At 34.8% G+C, this 20,837-nt stretch overlaps 1 protein-coding gene across 10 annotated transcripts in view; it reads right to left on the bottom strand.

Moving 5' to 3' along the window:
- satb2 (SATB homeobox 2) overlaps positions 1-20,837 on the bottom strand; it is a 218,572-nt gene that overhangs the window by 18,024 nt on the left and 179,711 nt on the right. For 8 of the 10 annotated variants that reach the window (XM_039755973.1, XM_039755974.1, XM_039755975.1 and 5 more), the window contains 2 exons: positions 17,365-17,565; positions 16,562-16,618 (listed from right to left, as the gene is read on the bottom strand). In XM_039755973.1, coding sequence (XP_039611907.1) covers positions 16,562-16,618; positions 17,365-17,565 — 258 coding nt within the window. The remainder of the gene's footprint in view (positions 1-16,561; positions 16,619-17,364; positions 17,566-20,837) is intronic. The other 2 variants (XM_039755981.1, XM_039755980.1) reach the window with 1 other exon arrangement.

Consider the following 20,837-nt stretch of genomic DNA (forward strand, 5'->3'; position numbering starts at 1 on the left):
AGAAATCATTTTATGACACGATTTACCTTTATTTATTTACTTACTTCCTCCAGCCAGTCACAAGTAGTGTGCAGAGGGCATGCTCAAAAAATACGTGTAATGCCACGAAAAGTGCCTGCTGACACTTTAATATGCAAGCATTGGTATGAGAATGCAGTTAGACATTTTTTGGAGCACATACACCGCCCAGATCTAAACACTAGCGTGTAGAGTCGCTTGCATGCTACATTGGAGCATTGCTTTCGAATGTTATTTACCTATTTACTTACTTCCTACAGCATAAAGTCACAAGTAAAATGCAGAGCTTCCTGTTAAAGTTTGATGTGCATTCTTGCTCCGATGTAAAAGGGGCATCATGATCTGAGTTTACCTCTGTTATAGCGCGTCTATGTGAAAACAGCGAAAACTGAATAATAAAAAAAAAACAAAGCTAACCCTTACAAGTATCATAAATTACATCGGCTGTTACAGACTGAAATCAAATGTATGTTTTTATTCTAAAATAGTAAGAATAAGAGCAGTTCACTTCTCAAAACAGAGTCATGCAGGATCAAACTCGTGACCTCTTGATTCCCAGTCAGTAGCTGATACTGTTGTGCCACAGAGTCAGTCATAGTAAATGCATGTCAATGTCGCATGCTAAGGCGGCTTTTTTTTCCTATAGTTATATTTTTGAATAAAAAGCACACTTGTTCTGTTATATTTGTATCTTTTGTGAAAGTGTTTCTTTAATATTTGGACTTCAGGCATTACATTATATAGTTTATGCCTACATTTTGTCATTTACTACTAGAATATAAAAAACATTTCTGTTTTAAAAATGTGTTTACACAGATTACTGTAGAAATGGATCACACATGAAATGTGTGTGTTCCAAATAGCGATTTATTATTCCCACTCTAAAACTCCACTTCGCCCCCTGATAATCAATCAAGGCATGAGCTGGGATAAGTTCGTGCATTGTCTAAGTCGGTGGGGGGATGGAATAGCCGGCAACTTGCAGCTTGTCTTTATCTGCACATTTAGAGGACAAAAAGACGCTGGTGGAGAAGTGCGAACTGATTTAAGAAGCGATTTAAGGTGAGACGGATCTACGAGTTTTTTCGTAGGCTCTGGTAATTCTAGTGTTAAGAAACACCACTGGGTCTCATAGCCACAGGAATATGCTTTTATAATACGTAACTTCTTTTTTGTGAATTAATTTGTATGTATGAAGGGATTGATCCTTTTGCTTCCTATAGTATTTCTCCATTTCTTAAGCTTCTGTAAAACCTACATCTATCTATCTATCTATCTATCTATCTATCTATCTATCTATCTATCTATCTATCTATCTATCTATCTATCTATCTATCTATCTATCTATCACTGTAAACCTTGGTGAAACCGGACCATTCAGTTAAAGTGACCTAAAAGCTGTTCCACTCTTGCTTTATCTGTGTGCCCTTCCTATTTTCTCTTATATTTTAAATTAAGTCAGTCATGATTCATGCTCAAACTAAACTCATTTTGATGATCAGTCTCAGAGCACTACATAGATTTTGCAAATATAAAGCAGTTATAGTAAAATACAAATGACAGGGAACATACAATATATCCACATAATAAACACATACCTTAAACAAATGTGAAATTACCAGGTAAAGCACGGCAGCTGGCATTAAGGCTGTATTAGGGTTTCATGCCAACTGTGAGTAGCCAATCCTTCACTTCTACACTCCACTTAGTAAAGGTGAGACCCAAGATTCACCATTCTCTGTCTGTGTCGCTTAATACACCACAAAAGTCACAGGTTAAGCAGTTTGGGTGCTAAATTTATCTTTCAAAAGACCACTAAGGATTAGCGCAAAACAAAGTACTCATGTTATGTTTTCATGTTTCTTTATATTTTACTTTTATGATCTATAACATTTTGGCATAATGAAAAGTAAAACTACTAAGATTACTACCTGACGCTCTGACTCCAAAGCCTTCAAAGTATTGTTTGGGAGCTTTGAAGTTATTTTTCATATCTTTAAGTTAACAGAAATTGGGGCAAATATTTACAGTTTTTGGAATTCATCTCAGCATTTGTTTTTGCATGGTACCTTTATTGGGACTATTAATCAACTTTTGAACACATAACGCTTTTACTTTATTAAACCACACCACAGGGTAACTTACTAAACCCTAAAACACAATGTTTTCCTAATAATGCATATGAAGTAATTTTACAAAATTAATGAATAGGTAAATTTTCAACTCTTCTTTTTTACTGTCATTGATTCCAGATATAACAGACAAAAAACGTAATGTTAAACACTGAAAGAAGCTATTAAGACAGAAACTATATTTATACATTCAAATTACATTACATAACACATGGTTGCTAGAGACTTGTTTAACTCACATAACAGACAGTTGAGTTTGCCGCTTGACTGACTACAATCTTGCCACCTCTATTCTCTTGAAGTAATAATATCAAGTCCTGTGTGCAATGAAACGTTGTTGCCCTTGGACTAAGCAAAAAAGGCAAAGGACCTGAGTATACTGGATATACAAAAAGCATTTGAAATGAATTCAAATTATTTTTAGTTTGAATTTATTTAGTATTTTACAATCATATATAATCAAGATAGCAGGACTTGTCCACTCAACCACTTTGATCTCTTGCCTAGTTAGACCACTGCATGTTAAAGTATTAAAGTAAATTAGATTAACCACATGCATCCTGTCGATTAATTTTTTAAAAGGTTTTAGTCCAACATAAAGTTCTATCTATCTATCTATCTATCTATCTATCTATCTATCTATCTATCTATCTATCTATCTATCTATCTATCTATCTATCTATCTATCTATCTATCTATAATTACTTGAGATTTCTTACAGACAACTAAAGTTTAAAGTTTACAAGTAAGCAATGATTAATATGCGTAAAATGCATTAATATAAAATCTATCTAAAAAATGCCAGAATTTATCTTAGCGGCTTTTGGCACAAAGCAGGATCTAACTAACCTTTGCATTTATATTCTTTTAAGGGTGACTTTAGCACAATAAGAGTTAGCAGTATTGATCTTGTTGTTTGCACACACCTGAAATCACTCATACTGGGTCAACTTAAGATTGCTAATTGACTTAGCACGCACAAAACAATGAAGTACCCAGAAGAAAAGCAAACTGAAGGCACAAGAATATTTAAACTCTACACAGACAGTTGCTAAGCTGAGATACAGAGCACTATCACTACCCATTGCATTAGCATGCAAAGCACAAGTACATTGTGAAAATATAGCTTATTCAAATACAACAGTCTCTCACACAGTAGATATATCTCTAGTCATTCTAAGAACATGCCTTAAATGGTGCTGAGATGCCCTCAGGCAGAAGTCAACATTGTCAAGTTCCACTGCTGTCTAAAATATTTATCTATAAATGTCATGCTAATGGCAGTCTGAGGTTATGGCAAAAGCTGTACAAAGCAATGGCAGTGGATTAATGTCTTTATATTTTCAATGTGCACTCTTTGTCAACTTATACAAGTGGACCAACATATGAATCCCACAGCATGCATGAATGTTGCTACTGAGGTGTGTGCACCTCTCCTGTTTATCATTTACCCATCCAGTAATCATTCCTCCCAAGAGTAAAGGTATATTAATGCAAAAGACAAAGGTCATCCAGGAATGGTTCCAGTAACATGAACATGGCTCTGCTTTACTATTGTCATTGGCCCAGTCACCAGAACTACTTTGAAACTTTTCAAAAGAGTAAATTGTGAATTTCTAATTTGCAAACTTTCATATAAAAATAAATCTTGAATTGCAAGGTTGTCTGTATGTTTCCATTTTCTAAGAGCTAAAGCAAAAGTAGTTAAATAAATGTATAGATGCACAATGTATAATGGAAGAAACCCTAATGACAATAAAGTCTAAGTCCATAAACAATACTGTATAGTCTGACTGTAATTAATACAGTTTTTCTTTCCCCCACGGTCTGTTTTTTCTCCCATATCCCAAAGATGTGCATGCTACTGTAAATTGTGAGGTAGTGTACCCTTCTGATGGACAGGACCCTCCTACAGGGTTTCCTGGTGCCTAGTGTCATGATAGGCACTGGTCCAACACAACACAGGACAGGCTAAGTGGGTTTGAAAATGGATGAATAGATAATATATGTAATATGAGCAAAGCAGAGTGTTCTTTAAAAAAAATGGATTTATGAAACATAAAGCACCAGTCCATAACCTAAAGAGCCAGTGAATCCAAAATAACTTCATAAAGGGGGCTTGAATACATTTGACATTATTAAAAACAGGAACGCATGTATTACTAAATCATTGAAATGTACAGATTGGCACTACTAATTGCTAGAACCATAATTTCGAAAGTTACAGATGAGTAGCTCCATGATGCCTGAAATTTAACTGAATTTGAATCAATGAAAAAATGCTACAACAGTCAGTTAGAGACAGAAATAAAAGTTTTGTGTCCATGAAAAGCCGTGCAGTACTTCAGTGGTTTTGAATAGTAATGTATTAACTGAAAAGGAAATGTGTAATTTCTGTACACTACAGTATAAACACATTTTATTAGTAGAGTCTAATTTAGTCCCTAAATTGTCCACATAATATGGAAAAAATACAATAAAATTTTTCATTTAATGATCCACTTTTTGAAACTGCTCCGTCCATTACTGATTTGTGGGAAGCTAAATCCACAAAAGACTCAGAAATTAGTCTATTTTTGAAGCCAGTCTATTGAAAGTTGCACACTGACTCTCTCATTCTAGACTATTTTAACAGTAGCTAATTAACATAACATGCCCATTTTTGGAATTAAGGAGGAAACAGCATAAGCAGTGACCTGATCTAAGATACAATAATAAAAATAAATAACATACAGAAATGCTTGGGATATTCACCACCACTGTATTGATATACCTGATGTATTATGTTATCTATCAGATAATCAGTATGAACACACTGCTGAGTAAACCTGTTGGTCAGCATCAGGGGTATGGCCAGGATTGAGAAAGTACATCAATTATAATTCCATTTATGATCAATTAGTTGGAATTGTCATAAAATATACTTCAAGGGTGTTCAAACACTAAATCTGCTCTCCTTCTTGTCTGCACCCATGATGTGAATTTTTAATTTAAAACACAAACAAGAATAAGTTATTTATTCAGAAAAAGACAGAGTAGTTTAAATTGTGTCATGTTAGAGTCTAAGTAACTTAAATCAAGGTTTTGCTAAAATTAAAAAAGCTAGCATTGGAACTTTTTTCAAAACATATGGAATTATGCAGACACGGTGGGCAATGCATGCCCGGAGGAGATCTTCAGTATGTGGAAAGAATTGGGGGAGTATTAGCAAAGGCAACACCAATGAGATTAAAGTGTTCAAGGATTCTATACTACAAAAGTAAGACCTTCAAAGATATGAAATAATCTTGATTTAAACAGAAAGCATCACTTAGAAAAAAATGTTAATTAGATGGACCTATCACATATGGAAATGATGGTGGTAGTCTACAATTTCAGTATTAAATAATCTTCATTAGTTTATATCCTGTACCTCCTATTGTATTTTATATAACATATTTATAAGACTTTTAACAAGAGTAAGAATGGTTAAGAACAGGGTCAGGGCTTAATTTTAGGTGGACTTGCAGAGGAAAGGTCTTTAACTTGTAGTCCATCAAATGGCAGCAAATAGGTACATTATGATCTTAGTGCAACGATTTGACCCTTTTAAATGAGGCAGTAGAGTGCTATAGAAATCTCACAGGCGCAGTCATTTTAGGTTTCTGCAAAAGTATGGAATATTGCAAAAAAGGCTTTATTGATTTCAATTTTGTAAGTTAATGTTTTACAAGGGGAAAATGTACCCTTTACTTTAAGGGTCTCAGACTTTCTGGAGGGCAGCAGTGGCTGCAAGGTTTCATTCTGGCCATGTTGTTAATTAGTAGACAATTGCTACTGCTAATCGAAAATATTTTAGTTTGTTGCTTTGATTTTAATTTATTCGTTTCATAAAACTTAAATTACAAACTTTTTGTTTTTTCAGAGTAGTATTTATTATTTTATACAGAGCACCCTACATTTTGTGTTTCACTGACACTCTCTGGGCCTGAATTCAATTTGCTGTTTTGGTAAAAAATACAACATTTACATCAATAATTAACATTTTCTGTGCAAACTAGATACTATATACTGTACTCATCAGGGTATCACAACCAGAAATAATCTGATATCTCCCCTGGAGATTTTTTTTTCTTTGTAAGGAGCAACTGATTTTTCTTTCTTGCCTAGAGTTAAGATTGGTGAGTACACAGATATTCTGCACTGTTTGTATCTTTTCTCGCTTGCAAATACAGGTGTGATGTTAAAAAGTGTTGTTTTCAGTTGAAGCTTGGGTCAATGGATGAATGCATTTTGATATAGTAGACTACACAGATTTCAAATGGAAAAAACCTACCATTTTCATAGGAGCTTTATTGTCTCTCAAGACACAGGGTGTCTGAAGCGAGTTGATAAAATTCAGGAACAGAACAAAGATGCAGGTGGTGATACAGTAGCTACTCAACAGCAACACTTTACGCTAAGTTTTTTTTTATTTTTTAAGCCATTAATCACTTCATTTCTAACCGAATCTCACCTCTGTATATGATTCTTTGCTGCCTCACAAGTGTTTCTCACACTATGATCAACAACTTACCCTTTACCAAATCGAGCAAGTATTGCCTGTTACTGTAAGTGGTAAAAGCACTGGGATCTCAGGACATTTCTTCTGAGTAAGCAAAAAGAAAGAAATCTGTAAGGAAATGCCAGAGAGACAGGAACACATCTGCTGCCAACAGGCTACTCTTGTATTGCCAAGACTCTGCGGGAGCCACATCAGATAGATAAAGATGCTCATAGGGCATGCAGAACACTTGAACTGGCATGCTTAATTTTCTGAAAAGAAATAATTGTCAAAAGATGGCAGAAGAATAAATGTCATTAATACACAATTTGCAAAGGTTTTTGAGGTATTTAGTATACAGAACATGGACTCTAACTCTAGGATATGCTGTATGTGCTGCTTTCTTTCACACTGTAATCTATATTATTATTGACTCCATAAAAATACTAAAAACAATGAGGGCAACTTATATTAAATAAATAGTCATTGAAAAAGATCTTTTGGATTTCAACAACTTTTTAAAAACTGAACCAAAGCCCATTATCATTATGTGCAGAAGATGTAAACCTCTAACATCCTGTTAGTGCTGATGTAAGCACTGATTTGTCTTACTACCAGTGGCATAGTATATGCCAGGGGTGGCCAACTCTGATCCTGGATAGGCTCAGTGGCAACAGGCTTTCATTCTCTTTTTCTTTATTACTGAACAGTTTTTGCTACTAATTAATTTAATTTAATTTATTTGCTAATTAAGACTCAAATCCTTTAAATTAGGGTGGTCCTGGAGGGTCACAGTGGTTTCAGGTTTTTGTTCCAATACAATTGCTTCATGAGTAGTTATTCATTGCTGATGAAGCACTTATTGCTCAAGTGACATTTTTCTTTTTCATTTTAGTTGTCTCACTTTTTAAGATTTTGAACCCTTAATTACTTATTTAAACAATTTTAAATAATTGTATTCATTGTTTTAACTGCTCCTTATTAGCAATAAGATGCAAATGACAAAGGAACCTGTAGTTGTACTTCTTGCTTGTCTCCATTTTCACCCGTGTGTATTCATCATTCATTATTTGGTTTAAATAAATACTTAGAAGGAAACTGAAGAGAAAGTGCAGAACTGAAAATTACTCATCCGCTTTAGGCTTCTAATCACTTGGATGATACATCATCATTAGAAAGGAAAAAGATATATGATTTAAGAATGAACTGAAATGGTAGATTTAAAACACTAACAAGCCATGAAATTAAATATGATGTGTGGATTGGCTTCTAATTAAGCAACTGGGTTGGAACAAAAACCTGCAGCAACTGCGGCTCTCCAGGATCAGAGTTGGCCACCGTTGGTATATGCTCTTGCTCTTCTTAGCTAGTGTTTAAAACCACAATGAGATCAAGTGAGTGCGTAAAAGATAATCTACAGACCTTTAATGTAGTTTTTCATGAACATTTTATTAAGAAAATTTTGGAAGAGGCCCAAGAGACTGCCCCCTTTCTGTTCAGTCTTTGGGAAGGAACACAATGGGTACAAAACATTGTAACACTAGCAGAATACCCGCTCTTCGCAGCGGCGAAGTACTGCCTTAAAATTTTTATTAAGAAGAAAATTAAACCTTTTTAAACTGAGGGAAAATATGCCAATAATTATTTGTTAAGGATCTCTTTGTATACCACGTTGTCAGTTCGGCCCTCCGGTTGTAATATGACCAAGCTGTGCGCTGAGCTTACTCTTAAGCATGCAACGTACAGTTGGCCATATGAACAGTAATCTTGTTTCAAATCTCACAGCTTGGATTGCTGCTGTCATAATCGGTTTGAGTTTCATGGTTTGTTTCAACACGACAGTATTTGTAGGACTTGTGTTGAAGAGACATTCGGCATCTGTCAAGCGTTGTAAGTATACAACCAGTTTCATCGATAACTTAACATCCAGCTTTTGAGAGTATTTATAAACATCAAAGTGTCCACTACTGAAATCGTCACCTGTGAATCTAAGATGTTTAAGAGGCATTGGCGGTTGTCCAAAGGTATAAAATATTTGGCCATTTTGGTACACTTGAAAGCGACAACCTAACAATTCAGCGGCAGCCATCAACTCACATGCAGAACCATAGGTGAAGGGCTTAAGCATTTCACTCTTCTAGTGCTCCTGTGTAGTATAATTATCTCCTGTCCCAGTCATTCAATACATAAGACACAATGTTCCTCCGGATATCAAGAGTGAGCCTGATATGGCCGTGCAATGTATAACAAAGAGAATGGAAAAGGCAGGTGCCATCTCCGGGCATGGAAACCACTTGGTAAGTGACAGTTCTTTGATCGATGGTGATCACCTCGATAGACATGTTAATGGGGGTACGGTTGGAATGATAAAGGAAATGGGTGCAGAGAGACGTGAATCCCGTGGCGAAGCAAGGAAGGGAATGTAGAGACTGGAAGAAAAGACGGCCTTATATAGGCAGGCAGCGAACAATGTGGGAGGCATTGGGATGGGGAACCCAACGGCGCCTCACACGGTGACCGAGCATCAGGCTATGGACATATATATGTACAGTATGCAAGTAGGATTCAGTTAGCGTTGGGAACCCGCGTACCAAATTTCTTGAAGATGGGCCCATAAGTAACAAAGACCGTTAAAATGTTCAATATGGCGGCTGACAGTGGCATCATACTACCGAAGTAAGTACCAAATTTCAGCCTTCTACGTACACGGGAAGTTGGAGAATTAGTGACGTTGGAAAGTTCAATATGGCGGCTGACAGTGGCGCCATACCACCAAAATAAGTATGTACATTGGTTTCGGTTAGCACAGGCCTACCAAATTTCGTGAAGATGGGGCCATGAATAAGAAAGTTCAACATGGCAGACGTTGTTGACCGTTATGACCGTTACGCGTATTTCGAAATGAAACCTTCTTAACTTTTGTAAGTAAGCTGTAAGGAATGAGCCTGCCAAATTTCAGCCTTCTACCTAAACAGGAAGTTGGAGAATTAGTGATGTTTGGAAAATTCAATATGACGGCCGACAGTGGCTTCATACTACCGAAATAAGTACGTACATCAGCTTTGGTTAGCGCAGGGAAGCCACCTACCAAATTTCGTGAAGATGGGGCCATAAATAAGAAAGTTCAACATGGCGGACGTTGTTGACCGTTATCGACCTTTATGACCGTTACATGTAGAATTTCGAACTGAAACCTGCTTAACTTTTGTAAGTAAGCTGTAAGGAATGAGCCTGCCAAATTTCAGCCTTCTACCTACACGGGAAGTTGGAGAATTAGTGATGAGTCAGTGAGTGAGTGAGTGAGTGAGTGAGTGAGTGAGTGAGTGAGTGAGTGAGTGAGTGAGTGAGTCAGTGAGGGCTTTGCCTTTTATTAGTATAGATTACTATCGTAAAGCAACCTGGAGGGTGAGGATGTGTGCTGATAGTCCATCTTTACTGTATTTGTGTGTTACATCAAAAAAGTTGAAGGAAGAAGCCACTGCTCTGAGAAGAGTGAAGAGTGGGGCAAAATGTTTTGGCAAACACAAATATATTATATTGATTAATAACTGCCTACAGGGAAAAACCAAACAATTCACTTGTTCAGTTTATTCAAAAACATTTGTATCATAAATATTCTGTATGTCTAATTAGTAGTATACTGTATAATAATCATTAATAATGTGGCTAGTAACAGTTTGCTCACTCTATACCTACAGTATATACTTTACATACATATTTGTGGGTGTGTGTATAATCTGTGGGCATCCACAGTGAACCAGCATAGGTGTAGCACTGTCTCATAGCATTTCATTTGTAGTTTTAGTTGTGGAATATGTTCCAGAGTGTTTTGACCTTTGAATATAGTGCACACGTACATCCAACTCCTTAAGCCTGCTCTTATTGAAGCACTAAAGGTTTATTCCACTGCCAGAAGATTTACCAGACTCACTAGTTTTGTAAACTGCATGAAAGTAGGTGTAGATGTTTTGTGGACACATTTTGATAGGCTGCAGTTTACATATTTTTCTGATCATCATCAATATGACGGATTTTGTCCTTCACATGATGTAGGGTGAAATGGATAAGAAAATGGATGCATGAAAGGTTTTCACAGAAAGGTATGAGGAAAACTGCGCTAAAAGACCTGGTACTCTTATTTGTAACTTCCAAATCCAGTCCAATGCACAACAATGCAATTTTACTGTCAGAGGCTGAAAAATAAGTTTAGTTATTGTTTGAAGAATATTACTACAAATGAATTACAGTCTCCAAGCAATCCAATTGCTGCTTGTAAAACACTTGAATCATCATTGCTGACACAGTTCTTTCAAAAATCTCTGACTCTAACTTATTTTAATTCTTACTCATAAATACTGCCAATCAGTTTTTATCTAGTAAAAGCAAAGATGAAAAAATGAGACGAGATACACACATTTAACTTGTAAGAAGTTAATAATAATGTATTTCCTAAAGGAAAATACAAATGCACTTGTAAATTAAAAAAGTTTTAAAAAGGTGAGAATTTTAAATTTCTGGCCTAATGTAGTATGTTCTAGTTGTCAAATCTCAGATCCTCTACAACATTACTGAGCAATTATTAAAATTTTTATCATAAAATTAAATCACTGTGGAATCTGCATTCCAGTAGTAATTGTGGGTAGTCTGTGGTTTTTTTCTACAGCATTTTGCATTCCCCATGGCTCAGCTGGGTCGGCTGTATCAATGCAGAGATTCATGGTTGTGTCTAACTGTCTTCATTTGGGTTGGCAGATTTCATTAAGTAAATAAGGGGCTCTAACAATTAAGTACAAAACAAGCTACACTGCTTTTTTACTTGTACACTGCAAAGGAAGGTTAGAAGGGGACATGAAATGTGAGATGAGTTCCAAATATATTGGCAAGGGTAAAATGAAGTTTCATAAATAAATTAAAGTAAAAATAAGCTACAGACTGGAAATGCACAACACTTGACTCTTAAAACATAAAACAGACTTCCCTAAAAATAAAATACAGCCTCTTATTGTGACTTTGATATATGCAAATGCAGTGGATTGGAATTTTAAAATGTATAAAGTATACAAAGCATATATGAAAATGTACCTTAATTAAAGAGTACATTTAACTTAACTTTGCTATATTTCCAATTAAACTGATAAAGAAATACCAGTTTTAAAATGTATTTACTAAAAAACATTGCTAATGTGTGCAGAAATACAGCATCTGAAACCATATTTTCAAAACCCACTTAACCTAGTTGATTCAGGCCTTGCAATCAGCACTGTATAACATTTAGCCCAAAGGACATTATGATCTTACTGTGGATAGTGTGGAGTTCTACAGTGAGTAACATTTCTTTCTTGTGGTGAACCTGTGCACAGTAGAAAATATTATTACAACATGCATTTCTTAAATAAAAACTGATTAGGTCCTTAAGTATATTCAATTTGAAACTTCCACACCATGACACATGCCTTATTATATAAAACTGTTCCGTCTCTTTTCTTAATTCTCCTTTTAAATGCCAGGTTGCTGAAAGTTGGAACTTCTCCTTGCAATAGCATTGGAAGCCATCAGCACTGAGATCAGTTATTATCACTGATTCTGAATGTCGTTGGAAGAAAAACCTGTAGCCACATGGGGTCCACAAGACTGAGTTTGGAATTCATTGATCTAGATTCTTTGAAAGTTATTCAGGCAGTTTCCAGTTTTGCTGTGTTGTTCTTCTATAAACAGCTATGCTGCTTAATAATCTGTCTATTGAAAAGATAATTCTTTGACATATATTATCAAAGATCATTTTTCCTATAGAAAATTATTATAAAATGCGCCCAGGTGTAATGGCGCTCAACTTGCATTTCATTTTAAAAACATAAACCTATAGATACATACAGAAAAACAGAATGAAACAGTATGGTGTTTATTTGTTGCCTTTTACCATAAGTAATACTTGCTTCTTTTGGATATAGCTGGTCACTTTTTCTGAAAGTAACAAAATGTAATAATAAATGCTGTTAGGCATTTTACTGTAGCTTAAAACAGTCAGCCGTCTCTCAGATACATCTATTGTAATTATTTATTTACAAACAGTAACATATCAATTCCAGGTTTTTAGCAGAGCATTCAGGCTTATGGGGCAGATTTATGTAGCATAACTTTAACCAGTTTAAAGTAAAGTGATCAGTTTTAGTAATGCACAAAACAAAGCAGAATGGAACTAAGGCATTTATTCAGTGGTAGATTGAGTGAAAGATTTAAAAAATTGCAAATGCAATCTCGGTTTTAAGAAAATGTTACATTACAAACTCAGATCTGCTTCTTCTAATTTAGGGATGCAGATGATGTAAAGCCTTTCTTCTTTATATTATAAAATTTAAATACAAAATAACATTGAAATACATTATTGGCTTTTATTGGACAGTCTGGTTAGGTGGATAAAGAACTTGCCTTTAAATTGTGGATGTTAGTTCAGTCTCTCTTTCATTGTGTAAGCTTCAGCAAGACTCTAAAGCTGTCTACATTCCATCCAACAAAAAAAATAAATGTGATCAATTATGGTATAGCTTGTAAAGACTCTTGTGATGATGTTCACTATAAAAACACAGTACAATAAATGCTGTTGGTATGCAGTAATTGATTATAGTTTTTAGATATTTCATCATTTCAATGCGATCTTAATCTGTACAGCTCCAACTTAAACTTTTTATTTATTTTATAAAAGCAGGTTAGTTTCTGTTGTTGTAGAATTACAAACCCCAGATGTGTAAGTAATTTCGAAAAGTAAGTACATTATGCATTTCATATCATTGCAGCCCATTCATGCTTTGGTTCCTCAGCTTTACAGATTTGTTTGGAGGCTAGTAATATTGCTGCAGAAACGTTGGCTGTACAAACCACTAATGAGACATAATTAATGTTGTGAATCCCATTGTTTTTATGTTCTTAATGATTTATGTCTACTTTAGAACATTATTATTTTGGTGTGCAATATTTGTTTAATTTTCTTGTTATCTTTGCAATGTCACAAGACCGCCATTTTGCTTTATGGTTCCGATGCCTATTGTTGTGATGTCACATGAATGGACTTTGGCCTCATCTGTCGGCCCCTAATAAAGGTGGCAGTGTGCAGCTCCCAGTATCTGAGTTTTGTGATAAACTGAAAAAAATATTTTTTAGTTAGAGATCTGTTTTTTGCTTTCCTTTTTAACCCCTGAATTCTGTTTTTGTTTTGTAACTTGCAATTTCTGCCTTATTTGTTAAGAAAATTAGCTTTTAATTAAGATTTCAGTCTGCTCCACTGTCATTTTATCTCCTGGCCCTTTCTTCTCAGATTTTGCACAGCGATTACAAACAATTATTAGTCAATCAATCAAAGTGTAGTTTAAATAACAAGTGCTTCTAGAGCAACATGCATTTGTTATAATGTCACACAAATGTTCAAAAAACAAAACCCTTAATTAAGAATACTGCAATATCAAGAGATACTATATTGATGATATTCTATAGAAAAGTCTAAAATGTATATCATAGTATACATAATAATTTCAACATTATTTACAATCAGTGGATTTTATTTTTTTGTTATGAATGTATTATTTGAGATTCAGTCATTTGATATATTCAAATCTTGTTAATGTACTTCAGGATTATTGAAAACAGAAAGTAAAGTTGTTTTTTCTGACAAGGTTATGAGAACAGACCAGGAGCAGAATGTAAAGGCAGTAAAAGGCCTAACCTGGGAGATCAAAAAAGGTACAATAAACAAATCAAAAATGAAAGACAAAATTCACAATAAAAAATTTGTTGCAAAAGGTTACAACTGGAACAAGAAAAGCAAAATAAGATTTTTTTCACAAGGAAATTAACTTTTAGCTGCCCTTTAAACCCAATAAGTTGATTATCTTCAGGTCATAACCTCTGAGGACATGCCCCTAGAACCATAGGCAGCTGTCCTAATCACAAGTGTCCAAAATGGTGACAACTGCTAATACAACAAAACTGCAGCCAAAATGGTGCATTAAAATTAAACAACTATTAAAGAAAAATAAAAAACCTATTGAGTAAAACAAAATAATCAAAGATTCCAAATAATAGCACTTCTGTCCTTTCCATCCATCCATCCCGCTATATCCTAACTACAGGGTCACGGGGGTCTCCTGGAGCCAATCCCAGCCAACACAGGGCGCAAGATAAGAAACAAACCCAGGCAGGGCGCTAGCCCACCGCAATCCTTTCCATTGAAGCAAATTTATAAACTTTCTGCAAAGAAAGTTTAACTGAAAACAACAGTTAATCATTACGTGAGCAGATTGATAAGGCTCATCATTAATGGGTCAAAGGGAGACTAACAGAGGTTCACATCTTAATAAGGACAATATAGACATGCATATATTTTGAGAATGTGGGAGGAAACACTTGCTGGCGAGGAAAAAACTCCAAACAGGCCATGACTGGGTGTGGAATCTGAACCCAGAGCATTGGATCTTTAAGGCAGCAGTGCTAATCACTGCACTATTGTGCCAAATAATAATAATAATAATAATAATAATAATAATAATGTGTCAATGGAGTTTTTTATAAACTCTGAAAGCAAAAACCAGCTGGACATGTCTACTATCAAGCCTAATTTTGTGCTCTTTTCAAATTTCATCATTGATGTGTATCTTTTTGACTTGATCCTTCATGCCAAAACTGAGCCTAACTCCTCAAAAACAGGTACAATGAAAAATGAAGGTATGCTGTGTTTGTCTGCAAAATGGAAATGGTAACTACTAGTTTCATGTCATCTATTTCTGCCATCTACTGTGATTCGTGAAAGCTGACACTATTGACATTCACAGCACTTACAACCCCACTCAGATCAGCATTGTAACTTGTGATGAAGTTGCCTCGTTTCAGCATATTTAGTCTTTGTGTGAAGAAATACAGACTGTTCATATTTCTTTTTATTGCCTTTCCATTGTGTAATTTGTTTATTACATGTTTTGATAAATCTATGTAAAATTATGAAATGCAAAAAGTGCAGTCTTGCACAGAAATATGGCTGTTTCCATTTTTATGAGATAAGCATCTCTGGTTAGTAATTATTATTATTATTATTATTATTATTATTATTATTATTAATTTCAATGTAAAACATAACTGTTTATTGTCTATTACTGCATCATAGTATCAAACTTTAACTCAGATGTTTTTGCATTGTAAATGGAGGATTTCAATTTAAAATGATGTCTTTAAAAATTTGCTTTACAAGTCTTGTTATTAGGGAACTGTTTAATGAAACAACTACTCAGCATGTGCTTTCAGTGCTTTTCAGTTATGAATTTCTAGGAGCTTCTAGGAAAACTATCTGACAAATAACTAAAACAGCAAAAAACATGTTAATCACTCACGGCAAAAATGAACATGAATTAACATGAATTTTTAAAAGGGAAGCAATTAAGCATTTACAGAAGTCTGCACAACATCTTTCAAACTGCAATAATGGGGTTAAACCTCCCTTGTAAAAAAAAAATACTCTGAAATTGCACATCTGTGGGTAACAACCTGAACTGGATTACTAGTGTGACAGAGGGTAAAGCCTCAGAGGGTGCTCACACTACAGCTGCTGTGACTAGCCTCCTGCAGAAATTGTGCTTTGTGGCAGGTTCTTTTCAAATTAACCTGTAATCTTTGTACAATTTAACAAGATCAAGTCTGTATTTTAATCTAAGTCAAAAATAAAATCAATCAAACTGAAGATGATTCCAGTATGTAAGCATTAGCTCTTGACAAGAAAAAGTTTGATCTTGGTAAGAAAATGCTAATATGAATGGACCCTTCCCTTAAGCCCCACTTAACAGAAAATAGGATCACAGTAAAACTAATATTATGGTAATAACAGTATAAACTGAGCTATGTTATTACAAACCTTCCTCCAAAAATCTTCTTGATGACACCTAAAACGTGGCTCTGCTCTAGGGGCATGCTATATTAGATAAAATTAGAAAGAAAATAGTGTTTACTACAGTAGAATCAATCTAGATATTTTATAAAATATGCAGACAGTCTTGCCTAGAGCTATTCAGTTTTGGCCCCCAAAACAGCAAAATGAATACACCTTTATTTTTACATGTTTAATGTTTTATGTTGATTTAAACATAAAAAGAAGGAAAAGACAACCAATAGAGAAAGAGATTCTGCTAAACTCAATAAATGTTCTGCTGGTCGTCCTGCTTTTGTTCCCTGGACGTTCTGTTACATTGAAACTCACGTGTGATTATTTAATAGCTCTGTTATCTTCAACTACAGACTCAGCACCTGGATGCTTCTTTTTTCATTTATTAGTAGGAGAAACACAAAAATTTACACTGCTGGTACATTTTCATAAATACAAATAATTATACATGAGAACATATCTCAGTAATCCTCAATTTGTCGACCAAATGTCCTGACAGCAAAGTATGCATAAACACTCTGCATTTATGTGCTAAATAACACAATGACTATGGCTTTGTTTTTATGTTTTTCTTCATTTCTTTTTCAGCGAATTTAGTTAATGAGAATAAATATTTAAAAACTGTGCACTGTCTTATCATTTTAACATAAAATTAAAATACATGAAATTCTTCACTGCACAAGTTCTTGATGTTTTTAAAAGTATCAATTAAAGGTTTAACTATTTCTTATTGTGTGGAATCCTGGTTTGCGACTTTTTTAAAGCTGAATACTAACCTGTGTAGCTTCTGAGGGCAAATGAATGACAGCATGCTGGAGTCTCTCACTGTGATGGTGTCGTGACTCTTCTTCATATACTAAGTCACGGTCAGATTGTGGTAGACTCAGAAAACGACGGATTGTGCAAAGGTTTTCCCACAGTGTTCGATTATCTGGACTTGGGTTCTCCTTCCAGCGTAGAAGTTCACACAGCCAACCCTAAAAAAATTGAAGGACATCAAAATTTAAACATAAATAAGACTTTCATACTTACAGGTATATAGTCAATAACAGGGCAAACACCAACCAATATAAGCAAAATAAGAGCTATTTTGAGGGTTAAAATAAAAATGAATTTACTGATAGGAAGAAGTGCAAGTCAGATACACAGTGTGTATTACTACTATTCCAAGATGTCTAATAGATACCCAGATATTTTAAAATCAATAATGAGACTTTAACTCCCATAATTATTTAAATGCTGAAACCCAAGGGGGGCACATTAGACACAGATTGACAAGAACTAGCTGGACCTCCCTTGCCGAAACAGAAAGCCCAGTTCCAATATGAGGCACAGCTGTCTCTTTCCTCCCCAGTTAATTCTAATTTAATGCTTTCAAAGCTCCTCTTTTAACTTAAACAATTCAATTATTCATTACTGGGTGGAGTAACTAAGGGAAAGCATTTGTTGTCAAAAAAGATACTTTCACAGTTTCTGGTCTGGACATACTTTGATGCAATACAATGTTTAAAAAGAGACTTTTCTACATTTCTACATTAGTCAAGGTGAAATAATTAATTAAATGAGTTGTAATATTTTTATATCAAATGAAGTAACATCTAGCTTTATCCCTATGTTCCTTGAGTTTTATGGGATGAATCCAGAATAACTGAAGATGTGCACATTTGGTTACTCTTTGATTCAAAATTGGATTGGCATGAGTGTGTGCATGATTATGCCTTGTGGTAGAACAGCATCTTGCATATCATGTGATTTTTCAGGGATAGACTCTCCTTGTGATGTTTCATTTGAATAAGCAGGTTAAGAAAACATATTCTTCATTTTTTAAAATTCTTAAAATCAGAAGCAACAGACAATGTGGGACAATTTTGCATTGATTCATATTGCATTACTGTTTTTCTTAAAGTACTAGGTTCTCTGTTGAGTATTACAGTGGTTATTGTTGCTGTATCACAACTCTGGGGGACTTAATTTCTGGCTTAGCCACTATTTTTGGGATGTTAGCACATTCTGTTATTATCTGTATTAGTTTATCTCCAGTTTCCTTGAAAGTAACATTTAATACAATGTGCAGGTAACATTTAATACAAACTCTTAACTGGCTTATGCAGTATGTGCAGATGTGGATGTGTACATGAGCATGTCATTTGATGGACAGCCACTGAATCCAGGGTTAGTTTGTGCCTTGTGCTAAGAGCTGGTTTTCATATCAGTGGTGAAAGTTGCCTTTGCACGCAGTGCTAACAAGAAGAGAAAATTGCAGTTCAATTAGGTGTATTGAAGGCACTATTTATTTAAGACAAATAACAATTACCACCTTCAAAACACCATGCCAAATTTCCCAATGGCAAAAACTAAAGTTCTATCTATCTATCTACCTATCTATCTATCCATCCATTGTCCAACCTGCTATATCCTAACTACAGGGTCACGGGGGTCTGCTGTATTCAATCCCAGCCAAAACAGGGCGCAAGGCAGGAAACAAACCACGGGCAGGTCACCAGCCCACTGCAGATCTATCTATCTATCTATCTATCTATCTATCTATCTATCTATCTATCTATCTATCTATTATAAATATATGACATTTGTCATTTTTTTTACTAAATTTTGCTACTTGGAAGGTCATAAGGGAAATACTTTGTTCATACAACTCAAATGAGTTACCCATCTCTGAAACTGACCTAGGTGGTAGAATGATTACAGTATTGTAATGTTTAGCTGCTTCTGTATGCCATATCAAGCTGTATATCAGGGGTGGGCATTGTCAGTCCTGGAGGGCCACATTGGCTGCAGGTTTTTGTTCCAACCCAGTTTCTTAATGAGATGTCAGTTATTGCTGATGAAGCACTTATTGCTTAAGTGACATTTTGATGCTTCATTTGAGTGGTCTCGCTTGTTAAGGTTCCCCACCCTTATTGCTTACTTCAGTCTTAAAGAGCTGCATTTACTGTTTAGTGGCTCCTTATTAGCAATAAGATGCAAATAATAACGGAGCTAGCAGTTCTCCATCTAATTTTTTTTCCATTTACACCTTTGTGTTTTCATCATACACTGTTTGATTTAATAAAACACTTAATAGAAAAATGAGACAGACTGAAATTCAAATGTTTTAGGCTTCAAATCATTTGGATGACATCCTTGCACAGGAAAAAATTCTATGATATTAGAATCTTACATTGCAGGCTAACAAGCCATACAATTAAATAAGGTCTGAGATTGGTAAGGATTGGTTTCTAATTAAGCAGTTGGGTTGAAATGAAAACCTGTAGCCACTGTGACCCTCCAGGACCAACATTGCCCACCCCTGCTGTATTTGGTACCATCTGGCAAGCTGCCTGCAGTAAGAGAGTCTAGAAGTTCTGTTTGTCAAAATTAGATTTGCCAACTATTTTTTGTGACAATAATTAGTTGTAGGTCTACTATTTAGGAAACGTGAGACCTTCCCGTGATGTACAGTGCAATTCATTTTTTGATTATAATTCTAATGCGGAATGAGGATAAACTGTTTAAGTGTGTCAAGCTGATCATAGATCTGTAAATGATATGTTGTACATACATTTGCTGAACTTACTGCATATACAAAATTACTTCAATCAAAACGAATTAAGAAAGGATAAATAAAAATACAGAAATAATAAAATCAATATATGTTCCCGAGGCTCAGTTTATAATTTTATTTCTTAAAGTCTCCAGATACTGTATGTCTAAAAAGGACCCTAATTTCTTAATTTTACTTTTTGCCTTCTATTGTCTGTGCTTGAAATATTAGCATTGTTTGTATCTCTCAAACACTGTAATCGTCATATTGCTGTCTGTAAATTCAGGTGTGGATTTTATTTTGCAAAGATGAAAAAGTCTTTACCTTATAATTAACATAGTGTAAATGCACATTGCACCTTCGTGATTGCCTAACATGAATTTCTTCATCAAAACTGCAGAATTTAAGCAAATAATAGAATATCTGTGTTAAACTGAATAGAAAGGAAATGTATCTCAAATAAGTAGTAAGTCTCTCCCTGTTTTAAAAATCCAGTTGTTTTAAAAACTAAGGAGTTAAAATGATTTGTTTCAATTTTCAAAGTGACGCAAGAGCTACCAAGAAGTCATATTGTTATTTAGACTATAAAAGCTCAAACGAATATGCCACTTGACTTATATATACTTATATATACAGCATCTTCTGTAAGAAATCTTGTACAAAAAGGAGTACTTAATTCACAGCTCTAAGTCTATTTACATTTAAACC

Source organism: Polypterus senegalus, chromosome 6 (assembly GCF_016835505.1).
Source record: "Polypterus senegalus isolate Bchr_013 chromosome 6, ASM1683550v1, whole genome shotgun sequence".
Classification (NCBI taxonomy): domain Eukaryota; kingdom Metazoa; phylum Chordata; class Cladistia; order Polypteriformes; family Polypteridae; genus Polypterus; species Polypterus senegalus.